The sequence below is a fragment of the Trematomus bernacchii genome, unplaced genomic scaffold, assembly GCF_902827165.1.
Source record: "Trematomus bernacchii unplaced genomic scaffold, fTreBer1.1, whole genome shotgun sequence".
Lineage (NCBI taxonomy): Eukaryota > Metazoa > Chordata > Actinopteri > Perciformes > Nototheniidae > Trematomus > Trematomus bernacchii.
Window position 1 is genome coordinate 10,489,173 of NW_022987689.1, and position 12,735 is coordinate 10,501,907.

At 39.8% G+C, this 12,735-nt stretch overlaps 1 protein-coding gene across 1 annotated transcript; it reads right to left on the reverse strand.

Moving 5' to 3' along the window:
- Nucleotides 1–229: 229 nt before the first annotated feature.
- LOC117488852 (cysteine-rich secretory protein LCCL domain-containing 1-like) lies at nucleotides 230–11,644 on the reverse strand. The gene is given in 16 exon segments (XM_034137994.1): nucleotides 230–1,184; nucleotides 1,592–1,725; nucleotides 1,877–1,946; nucleotides 2,285–2,357; nucleotides 2,458–2,501; nucleotides 2,592–2,722; nucleotides 3,003–3,069; nucleotides 3,259–3,319; nucleotides 3,434–3,601; nucleotides 3,754–3,814; nucleotides 3,816–3,855; nucleotides 3,985–4,100; nucleotides 4,595–4,727; nucleotides 5,418–5,536; nucleotides 10,017–10,327; nucleotides 11,507–11,644. Coding segments are annotated over 15 exon segments (1,536 nt in total). The 5' UTR covers nucleotides 10,284–10,327; nucleotides 11,507–11,644; the 3' UTR covers nucleotides 230–1,132.
- Between the last annotated feature and the right edge of the window lie 1,091 nt (nucleotides 11,645–12,735).

Below are 12,735 nucleotides of genomic sequence, written 5' to 3' on the forward strand. Positions count from 1 at the left end.
GGACTGATATTAAAAAGTGTGGCCACTCAAACCATATGTCTGTAACCATATGTCCGCTAAAGATGAAAACAAGTATTACATAATACAATGTAAACTGAGGAGCACAGTCGAGCCTGTGAATTGGGGTTTTCAGACTTTGGATTTTTTTTTTTTTTTTTAGCAGGAGAGTATAGTTTATTGATTTTATAACAATAAGAAATTACACAAAAAACATTTGAATTTAATCTCTGTGTGTTTTAATTTTGATTCTGCCATGCACATTCCTGGCCAGCCAGGATCCATTCATATAAATCTGTAAACAAAGGCTGGGAAATGCAGCATACAATAAAACAATATGTTACATACACAATATTTACAAACACATGAATATACTAGAGTTATTGCTTGTCCTTTATAAAAATTTAAAAAAAAGCTTGTTTGACAAATATATGTTACGCATGCAGAATCAGTTTCAGCATCTACTGTTTATTGCTGGTATTGCTCTTTGTATGGCTGGCAATGTGTTAGAAATATGAATAAACAAAAGGTAACAGTAGCAAACATTTAATCAAAAGGTGTTCAGTATTATTTACATTATTATTTACAAATATATACAATTGTATTCTACTGCCTGAATAGTTGCTATATTATATGGAAGCCCAAACCAGAGTTAATATGCATTCTGATAGTTGTTGTTTTGGCTTGCAAAATTGATGGTGGATGGCTGGAAGTGAAACCCCCTTTTTGTCTACCGCTGCCTGAGGTCCTATTATGTCATTTTCATCATGTTATATTTTGACCTTCACATGGGAAATTGTGGGATTTTGTAGGGTGCAACATCAACTTGATACAATGTGATAAAAAAAAACATGAGGTCATGATATCATGTCAGCAAGATATACGGCAGCCCCAATGTAATTATTATGGATATTTTGGTAAGACATATGGCAAAAAACATCCAGGATCATCATTCTCACCAAACTTAGAGGAGAAGCATTGAGTACAACTCTCATACATATTTTGGGTCAGAAGGTGAAAAGCTGAATTTACTGTATGACTGGATGTAATTACAGGTTGAAAGATGATAATGAGTGGGCTTGCTGGATGTGAAGTGGCCTTGTCTGATGGTACTCTGTCCATTGGGAGCGGTTCTTCAGATGACTGCAAACACTCTGAAGGCTTTTCCAACTGTCGGGTTCACTAAGCTGGAAAAAAAAGAACAAGGAGTGAACAAAGATGTCAACAGTGAACCCCCCCATCCCCCTTTGCTTTTAAACTACGATTTCTGAATATTTAGAAATGAATTTAGTCTGTCCAGAATGCACCAGGAACAGCAACATTTTCAAAGGTCAGCTGATCTACTGATCTATTACATTTTCCTTTGAATAGGCTAAGAAATTGACTGCATCCTACTGGTTGGCATTTTTCTAACATAATCTAAGAAACTAAAAATGGGAAATAGAACCCTCCTTCTCAGTTCTTGGTTTGTATGTTGTACGTTTAACCCTCTGAAAATGTTGGTGGATAATCTGACTGGAATTACCATTACTGTCTTTTGAACATTGTGGGTTTACTGTATATATGTGTACTTTTGTTTTGAACCCTGCAGTACCTCTCTGAGGAGATGCTATTCTGGTAGCTGCCACTGTACTGCCTCCTTTTCTCCACAGGCATCACGTCGAGGTACCCTCCTGCCTCATTCTGGATAACTCCAGAATGAATGGCTGCCCTGCAGATACTGGATTTCTGAAAGAGAAATAAACAAATTATTGATACTCTGCAGTAATTTAAGACACCATTCATGTTATTAAATACTATATATTTGCTTTACTGACTATGATATGTCAACATGAAGTCAATGAAAGACTCAATTTATGACAATGATGCAAGAACTTACATCTGAGAAGTATGTTGTCCCTATGACTCGTGCTCCACTCTCCCGCACACAGTTCCTGGGACAATACAACCTGAAGAAAAAGACAGAGGTTTATTTAGTACCTGAAATAATGTCAGTGCATACACAGGATTTAATGTATGTTATTGTTTTAAATGCAGAGCCTGATAATTATAGGTCATTGGATTGATCGTTGACGTTACTGAAGCGTTAGCAGGTTAGCTAATGGTATATTAGCATACTCTGGCTATAGGCTAGTGGTGATACTTTGTTCTGAATCTTACATGTCACATGGGCCAAATAGCTACTATTACCTAGAATGACTGTGACTCATTGGTCTAGTCGATTGTGGTTAAATTGAGTGAGATATTTTCAGTCTCCTTAAGGAATACATCTAAAGCAGAATGTTACCTGGCACAGTGTCGCACAGGTTTCTTGTAAGGGCAGAAAAGTGCAACAGTGGTGTCACATCTTACTGCCTTGACTGAAAGAAAAAAAGGCAACGTACAATGAATGTGTTTCTGTATGCAGATGACATGTTGTTATATATCTTTAATGAGATACAAATAGTGTATGCTCCTTACCAGGAACTGTCTCTATTTTGAAGGAATTTGCACTTCGGTTTTTCCTGCAAATTTAAGAAAAGGGCATGATCCATCATTCCAATTTTACTCAATACTAGAATAGAAAAAGACTAAATAAATAGACTGATTCATACCCTATTGATTGGATACCATTCTTGTATGACTTGCTGAATTGTTGTTTTCTACCCAGTCTTGTCACATCCAGCCATCCTCCATCATTGTCAATAACACCAGCGTGCAAACCAGCTCCACACACACTGGATTGCTGCAATAAAAGACAAAGTAAAAATATAATCAACCTACATTTTAGGGCTTTAAGAAAATATCAAAACACTTGACTAACACAATAGTGATACTCAAGTATATATAAATATATATATGTTTTGTGATACTGTATCTAAAATAACTGCATGGATCAAAATACGTATCGTATCCTCAGATTTTTCCAAATAAACAACCCCAATTAATTTTCCATGGATACATAAATGTAATTGCAGGTTTAAAAAATGTACTGAAAATGTAAGTTGTCTCTGGTGATCCCTTACCATGTCATAATGTCCACTCCCAACGACTCTTCCAGGGCTGTCGAGGCAGCCAGGTGGACACTCATATCTAAGGAAAGGAACAAGAGTATAGTGAACACATGTTGGCAATGGTACTTGACCCATTATAGTTGACTATTTTAATTTACATTATTTATGATCTACTCCCATCTGAGTTGTCCTGATAATTCCCACCTACCTTATCACATGATATTTTTCAGAATTTGCATCAAGTGTCACTATATTCCAAAGCATTTACCTGTTACAGGTTGTTCCCTTGCACCGATCTCTCAGTTTAGTCTCACAGTCGACCTGTTGACCTACAATAACAAATAAAAAAGAGCTTTTACAACCTCATTTTAATACCAGTAATGATGTACACTCTCAAAACGGCTTCACAGGGAGAGATGTAGTATTTTCAGAGCATTGCTTACACATCTGCTCTGTGTTGAGAACCTGGTTTCTCTCCAGGTTGTCGTTGGGTGAGGGGTCTGGTGTCTGGGCCCTGGGCTGCGGCTCCCTGTCTCTCACTGGTTCTGTTTCAGGTTCAATGTAGTTGGTCTCCTCAAGCTCAGGAGCTGGACGCCTGTCAACACCCCCATCTAAAAACATGGATACAAGATTGTCACTGTATTGTATTTAATTTGAGCCCATTTTCTCTTGGTTAAACTATTATTAACTTTAAGGGTAGGTATAAAGGTATGTAAGGAGATAAGATAAGGCACAAATAGTAAGACTCTTGATCCTAACTCACCTTTGTAGCAGAGATTGTCCCTGCAGCCTCCAGCATAGCTAGCTGGACATGCAGAACAGGGGTGATCCATATTTGTACGGAGCATGACCCCACCAGTTGCCTCTGAAAAAAAGAGTATTTGCCGTAGTTAAAAAAGGAAAACAAATATATATCTGATAATGAGATACAACATTAATGGTTTAAGTTTTGATCTCAGTTATTTTGCGGATGCTGAAACATGCCAAAACGTACGGTGGAGAGTAGTTGCAGACCAGATAGACAGCTTTAGTCCAGATCATTCCCCACACGTTCATGTTGTAACACACATTAATGGCACAACCAATACGATTGCTTGTTGCCCACACCAACTGAAAAATGTAAATACATACAGAAACAAAGTCAAAAGTTCAGTAGTGCTCTCACATTTGGTGGAGCTTGTAACTGAATCTTCCAAAGGCAGATGTCAAGTGTTCTACTATCTGCAGTAGAGCAGGATTTTACACAATACATCTGGGTCTCACAATCACATGAGAATAAATGGTAAATCGATAGGCTTCAGCTAATCCAATGGAACCAAAAAAGAAAATTACTACAGATATACAATGATATTGACATTTAACTAGTATAAGCAGATAAAGGAATCGGTAAGAAATTTCCTCCAATATGACAGGTCGATAAGAGAGGTGTTCGTGACGAAAAAGGCTGACAAAGAGGGTAAAATAGGAGGTCTATTCAGCCTGTGTCAAAACAAACAACTTTTTGCAAATATTTAATTCTAAATAAAAATGTTGTTAATTAAAAAGCCTAAAGTATTCCAAAAGCAACTCTGACTATAGACACATGGAAGTAAAAAAGCCCTTACCTGAGTGTAGTGGGTACAAACAGGTCCTGAACATCTCAATGGGCAGTGTGGGTTACACTCCTGGGAGTAGGGATAGCTGTAGTGCCTCACCTCATCGTACCATGCCTGCACATGATAGGTAGGGGGACGGTCCCTAAAGTCCCAGAAAAAGTGTTACACTGCATCTTTTTATAACGTCATCAAAAAGACATGTGACAAAAACTATATTCAAGTCAAGTCCATGAACGTATTCTCATCTCATTTGTTGGTAAAGACACACTGCATTGTTTTAGGTTTCCGTTAGCAAGGCAATTCACCTGTAACAAAATGAAAGGCCATCATGGAGCATTACAAGGAAAAAGTCTTCCCTTTTTTAACATTTTCACTGAAGACATTTTAAAACAATTATACACAGGGGTTATTGATGACATTAAAGAAGGTTGCTTTGAATGGGATGGGCCATTTCCAGCCTCCTTGTACCAAGCATTCATACAGTTAGTGAAAATATGTCGGGGTCATTAAAGTTGCATTTATATTTGTTTAGCCACTTGGGGGCAACAAAACAAGCTGAAAAAAAACGGTTACATATTATTACCCTATGAAGGCAAATGTGTCAGCAAACAATTGTTTATGTGGCAGACCTGGCACAACATTAGCCTGTATGCGAAGTTGTGTTCCTGACCCCGTTACTAAGGTAAGTCCAATATTCAGTCTCTCTGTAGCTCTTTAATTAAACATGAGACAGGAACAGTGGTATCCTGAGTAAGAGACATTATCATTAAAATACTGCTGTATAAAAAAATCATATAACTGTCAAAATTCTCTCCACTTTGTACATACACACCTGCCCCAATGCGCTCCAAGGTTTTGGCCTATTTGTGTCAACATGTGGCTCGGCCCGTGTTCCCATCGGCAGGTATGTGCCCAGTGCTCTGCGCTCCTCTCTAATTCATGATCCCATACCTGGGGAGAACACACACAAACACACAAAGGGTCCAGGGTTAAGTTGTTACGTGCCTTTGGAAAGATGAACATAACCCTACTCTAAAGGTCCGCTAGGGTAGGTGGCTCATATTTTTGTCAGCTGGTACATAAAGCATTAGGTTCAGTAATATTAGTTTTCTTTTGGGCTCCAGGTTAAACTCAATGAGTTTGTTTGAGGTCAGAGCTTCTTTGCCTCCAATTGATGTTTGCAGACCTGGAACTCCTGGATTACCTTCATGATTTAAGTGGGCTACTGTAAGTGGCCACTTACCATAGTTGAGGCTGTAATTGCTACTCATTGCATTTTTTAAGATATCGAGTAAACTAAACTACTTTAAATTCCATTGTACTTAATCTGAAAGTAACCTGACTTACTTGAGAGAAAGTGAACCTGAAAGATGAACCTGCTCTTTTCTTTAAGGTAAAGTGGCTGTATGTATGTCTCTCGCAAATTTAACACAGTATGGTCAAAACTAGGCCCCTCCTATTAGGCACACACATGTACTCTCCTACGCACAGACACATACATGAGAGAGAAGGAAAACAGAGAGGTATCACTACCACCACATCAACTTGCAGTGTTGTGCTACTATTCATTGCGGTTGTTTCATAGCTTGTTTCCAGTAAGTTTTGGTCTCATAAAAGAAGCTGACAAATATGACAAATAAAAGCTACCCTAAAACAGAGACTCTCTGTTTTGGGGGCTTGAAGCCATTTTTACTGTAAAAACTTCCCACAAAGCAGGAAAGCAGAGTATTGAGTATTTCCAATGTACCGTATTTTAATGGTGACTTTGTTTGCGAGGGAGAAGAAAAGGTGCAGTGTGCTCTGTCGTTGAACTGTTTGGTTGCATTACAGCTATCACACGTCAAAACTAACAGGATAATGCTCAAGTGTGGAGTTGCAACTGCTGTGATTTACCACTATAATGTGTTCCATATGTTTGGCAAGGCTAGCACACTGTGCACACTGTTGCTCATTCACTGTGGTGCTGCTTACTGTTCAGGTCTGATTGGAGAAGAGATATTTTGACTCGTTGGCTCTTTACTCCTTTGGCCATGGTCCAGCTGTGGCTGAGATGCCAACACTGTTGTTGTGTGTTTTCTGCTTTGCCCTTCTTACTATATGTTTCCAAGATCATTACATAATATTTAAAGTGTTTGGTCAAATTTGATCATTCCAATTGTTGCCACCTTCGCCAAGGAGGTTACGTTTTCGTCTTGGTTTGTCCCTCTGTAGGATTACGGAATCAATTGTTTTATATTTTTAGGAATTTCATTGGAAGGTGTAAAATCGGCAGAGAATATCCATTACATTTTGGTTTGGATCCAAATATCTGCGGGGAAACACAACATTTAGTGATGTGTCACTTTCTCCAACATTGCTATAAGGGCATTGGTGCTACAGTATATTCATGTCATCGAATAATAAAACAAATGTATGTATGATAAAAGGAAGACAACGTGTTCTTTAAATGCTCTAAGCCAGCGGTTTTCAAAGTGTGAGGCGCGCCTCCCCTGGGGGGCGCCAGAGAGCTTCAGGGGAGGCGCAGCGTGAGAAAAAAAATAACGAGAAAAGATGAGAAAAGTGACACTTGCCCACTTTTGGCTGTCTGTGGAGACCGAGTTCCCCCACTTCGCCAAAAAGGCTGTAAAAGTGCTCATTCCCTTCATCTCCACCTACCTGTGTGAGTGCGGGTTTTCCGCATGGACTTTGATCAAAATCAAGTGCAGAGTATGATCTGCGTTTATTCCTGTGTGCATCAAAGACGCAGACTCATTGTTCCCACTAAAGTAGGGATGAGTGTAATAAGGAGGCAAAATTGACGTTCAGTGTGTTGCCGGGGAACATATAAGGATTTATCCACGATGTTGAAAATGTTAAAAATGTTTTAAAAATATGTGTTGAGAACACGGCGTGCGAAAATATACGGGTCGTGCTGCAGCTAGATTTGCCTGTCCTCTGTAAGAAGGTGTCGGCGACTGACATGCAAGGAAGAACGGCTGTCCACAGGCTGTTACAACTTTAACAACTTTATTAACTTCCAGGGTAGTGAATTGAACATGCTATTGTAATTGGGTGTGTGGTATATTTTCATGCACGGACACGCATGTTCCACAACACACAAACTGAACAACACTCAATTGTCCGATCGCTACCAGTGTCCTTGCGATCTTGTTATAACGATAACAACAAAGTGCACGTTATTACTGATGCAATATGGTTGAGACCATTTGGGCTTATTCTAGAGGGGTGCAAGGAATAGTCCAAGTAGTGGGGGAGTTGTATACAATATGTTTAAAACATAAAGATAAAAAGGTTTAAAAAAGTTATTGTTTAATGTTTTAAGGAGGTGACGCTACTCAGCCAATCAAATCGGTGCAGTCAGTGAGTCAGCACGATAGATTCAAACACACACACAGAGACGAGACAAGAGGAGAGAAACAGTCTTCATTTTATCTTACTGGACCTCTTTGAAATGCAATTGAATACCACTGCATTATAGCAACAACAACAATGATAATAATAATAATAGCAATAATAATTGGGAGGGGGGGGGCGCGGCTGATCTTATGTTCTCTGAGGGGAGGCTCACCTTCCCACACTTTGAAAACCCCTGCTCTAAGCAATAAGATGCAACACATCTTCTAACATTACGATTTAAAGCTCACTAACACATCAAAGTTAGAGAAAGCTAGCTAGCTAGAGAAATTGAACCATACGAGAAGCATGTGAGTTATAAATGCAAAAGCAGAACTTAACCTTAACAAATCCGCTTGGAACAGATTGAAAAACGTTGCCATTAGAAATGTTTAAAGCACTTATTAGAACATAGATTATTTGATTACTTGTAATGAAATACTACCCACCCGCACAGGCCATGTGTCACTACTCCTGCAGGTTATAATGATGATCGAGTTTACTACAAAGAATCGACAGTGGATACTAATGATCACTGTCAGCTCATTATTCTTCCTGTGATCTTGTTATTCTTCATCCTCAATTATCCATCACAGAGGAAGATGGACTGCCCGCTGGCCTTTGGGGAACGGTCACTGTAACAACTAACAGTCGCCATTTGCATTCCAAAGAGCATTCATTTCTCAAAATACAGAGCTGTTTCCAGCCATCTGCCAGGACCACCTCTGCTACAGAGGGAAGCACATGTCTTACAGCAGTGGGAATACTCAATAAAACAAGAGCCATCCTTTGGAAATGTAAAGGACGCAAATTGCTTAACATAAATGCTTGTAATTTAAGATTATGGTAATGGTTACCTTTAGAGAGTTCTCTTTTTCTGGAAAATCTGCTTTGCAAGAAGGGACAGACTTAGATTAAGATGCAACAGTGCTTTAAAGGAATTGCTGAGTGGCTTTTTTTAACGAAATAAAGAAGTCAGAGCTGCAAATAAACTGCAGTCTTCCTGGCCTTCAAATCCTGCAATCTGAAAACCAAACACTTGGCCCTCATCATTCTCCTGCCTCACCACATCATTATAATCAGTAATAGTATCCCTCGCTTCAGAAACACTAGATAAGTGTACATAACATACATTTACACTACCATGCCCTGCACTTCAAACGGCGAGGCTCAACATGTTTGAAATAGATTCACCGCTGTGGCACCGAAATGAGATGCGTGGAGGATCAAACAAAAGATAACATGGGCCTCGGCCAGGGTTTGAGTGAGCTGCAATGGATGGGGAGAGAGGAGGCGAAGGGAAAGCGTGAAAGCAGAGCAGGGTGAAGAAAAGCCTCAGGGAAAGCATGTGAGGCTAAAGATCTAGAAGGCAGGGAGAAAGAGAGTCAGCAGGAGGAGAAACGGAGCGATAGAGTAAGGAGACGTGGGGCAGGAAGGGAAGGAGGGAGGGCAGGATGGTTGAGGCAGAGGGCAGGACAACACTGCGGGGGTGAAAGCTGGATGTAGGCCAGGGTCAGCAAGGGCGGGCAAGCAGGAGGAAGGAGCTAGCGTGATGGGGGCTTTGGATGCAGATCTTGTTCTGTCCGTATTGCCTTCCCTATTATGCTGACACAGCTACAGTGCCAGAAGCCTGCTGTGGCCCTTTATGGTTGGACGGGCATTCAGGAAAGGGTCAATCAAAATTAACTGAATTTGTATCCGTTTAACTCTAGTAATTTTATTCTGACACTTTATTTGAATAATACTGGTAGGGTTTATTGATTACCCCCACCACCTCTGTCTGTGTGATTGTATGTTTGTCTGTCAACAGGATTACGGAAAATAAATACTAGCCGATTTTCATGAAACTTGGTGGAAGGGCCAAGAAAGAACCCATTGGATTCTGGATCGCATACAAATCATGGTTTATGTTTCATTTAACATTGCAAGATAGTGCCATTTTCATTTAAATAAAAACATGATGAAATTAATATTTGTATTCGATTTTGAGGAAATTGACCTACAGTTTATAAGGCGCAGCTTTATCCTAAGGACCTACCATGAACTCCATGTTGGAGGCAGGAGGGTGGACCTGACCCCTCAGCTTGTTGTGAAGGTCCAGGATCAGGTGCATGTCTCCTTCGCTGATGGCCCTCTTCCCTCTGGACCTGACCTTCCACCACTCCTCATCCTTGTCCCTGTACTTGTCGAGGATGGACTCGAGATTTGTAGAGTTGTTGAGGACCACAGCCAGGACGGTCTGGGACAAGCACAGGAACAAGCTCGCTACTCTAACCCAGCCCAGGAGAGGAATAGACTTCTTCATGACCGAGTTAATCCCACTGCTGAATCAAGAATACTTTTTGATTTCTGCAAAACAAAAAGAGTAGAAAAGTATCAGAGATGGGATTTGCAGGTCACGAGTATGTCTCAAGTTGCAAGTCAAGGTCCTAAGTCAGAAGTACCAAGCCAAAAAGCCTTTGCATTTTGAGTCCTTCACTGGCTGCCTCTTGAACATGTCATGCTTTTTTGACCTGCAAATTATGCATATTGAATTCGTTTTTTGTTGACCCTGTGTAGTTTTAATACTTAAACAAAATCAATTATATATATTTATTTTATATCCACTCAAACCTTGATGGTTCTCTGGTTGCTGTCAGACTGGTTCAAACAAAGTAAATCAGGTGAATTAAGTGTACATTTGCTTGGAATGAATAGGATTGACATTAGTCAATTCATTAAATTAAATTAAATGAATCGATTTGTGACTTTTAATTAAATATTAAACAATGTTTTGGCTCTGGAAAGGTATCAAGTATTTTAAAGATAAACTAAATATGCAAGCATTGGTGTTCGATTCCAAGTCAATTTTGATTTTATAATGTCGAGTCTTAATCGAATTTGTGACTTGAGTCCACAACTCTTTAGAGTAGAATAGCTTTAGCTTGAATTTCAATAAAACATAGGAGAATATTGACTGATGGCTTAATTCACATAAGTGTACACAATATTCATTCACCCTCTTCTAAACAAGCTTTTCCACACTACAGCATTTTTATAAAATAGCCCCAAACGCACCTTAAATCCATCCTCGGTCTCTTTTTAAATAATGCTGTAATCATAGGGGACTTCAAACAGTAAGGGTAATACAGCTTTCAGCAGTATGAGTGCATCTGTAGGTCACGCATCAGTACACACAGTAGGACCAGTGTAAACTGATTTTTCACACGTTGTTACAGTGCACGAGAATTACTGCGCATGCGTAAATTACTGTACCGTAACATTTACTGAAGGTAAGGTGCAGCATTGGAGCTAATTATTAAAAGACATTTTATTTTATATTTCCTTTTATTGACCCCTTTATGAACTAAACTTAGCATTGTTTGATACAAAAACTAGTTCCACTAAAGATAATACTGCACAAATGATTTTAGGAATACTTAAAAAAAAAAAAAAACGTTAGATAAGAACGACATATTTCTGTAGTAATAAAAACACACATGTCCATAACAATAAAAGTAATTTCATAGTGCAGTACTGCACTTTTACCTTTAAATTCCCTCAAATCGATCAGAGTATCTCAGGTGCAATACTCCAGATGCAAGAGCTCCTTGAGATTAGGGCAGAGTTGCAGTTTTCCAACCCATGGAGCCTTTAATTCCATTCAACAAGCAACACAAGGGCAGGCAGTCGGTACATCCACGCGGGGAGAGAGAGCTCAGAAATGTCTATAGGTACCTGTTGAATTCCTCAGCTGGCTCAGTGCGCTACTGGCTGCATGGGACCGCTTCTCATTTTGCGTTTATATGCCAAATTCGCGCTTAGCAACGTGCAACGCAGAGGACCACGCCTCCACAAGCCCTGCAGCTCCCACTGCCTTACCGCACCCCCACCTTACAAACTCTCTCCTACACACACACACACACACACACACACACACACACACACACACACACACACACACACACACACACACACACACACACACGCACACACACGCACACACACACACACACACACACACACACACACACACACACACACACACACACACACACACACACTCACACCTAAAACACACACTGTTTGGGTGTTGATCTATTTGAGGAGGCACCTGATCGCCACTAGATGTGACGTGAAGGTAAACGTGTTATGTTATGAGAGCAGCCCACTCCTGTCATAAATATTGCAAATGTTGCTTTTTCAATTTTTTTTTTGTTTGACAGGAAGACATGGCCCAAACTAGTTATTGGCACCAGAAAAAAGGCTACAGTGTAAAAAACTATGGGGCCTTATAAAGCGCCCTGGTGAGAGAATTACAAAGCCAATACGAAGTCTTAAGATTAAGAAGCTAAATTGCAGCATGGCATTTCCAATATTTTATGAATACTTGTCACTGTATGTGTTTTGCGGGAACACAGTTTACAGTCATACCCTTCCACATATAACATAACAAAGGTGATTATTTAGTAATAATTAGTTGCACAAATGCATCAAACATCACCATTCATGAGCATCTGTGAGTGTTGTGTTGATTTTCCTTGAGGGCTGAACTTGTCTAGGATCACATCAGGTCTTTTGCTGTGTGTGAGAAGCCAGCAGGGTGGCCAGTATTCCCCTGCGACACAACCACAAAGCACTGATTCATTTGCTTTTGCATACACTAGATTTTGTGAAAGTTTGTGGGCTGTGTTTTTGTGTGCTCTCTCTTACTCTCTCTCTAAGCTTCCTCAACTCCAACATACTCTGTTCTGACTGTCTTTCAGCGCAAAGAAGAT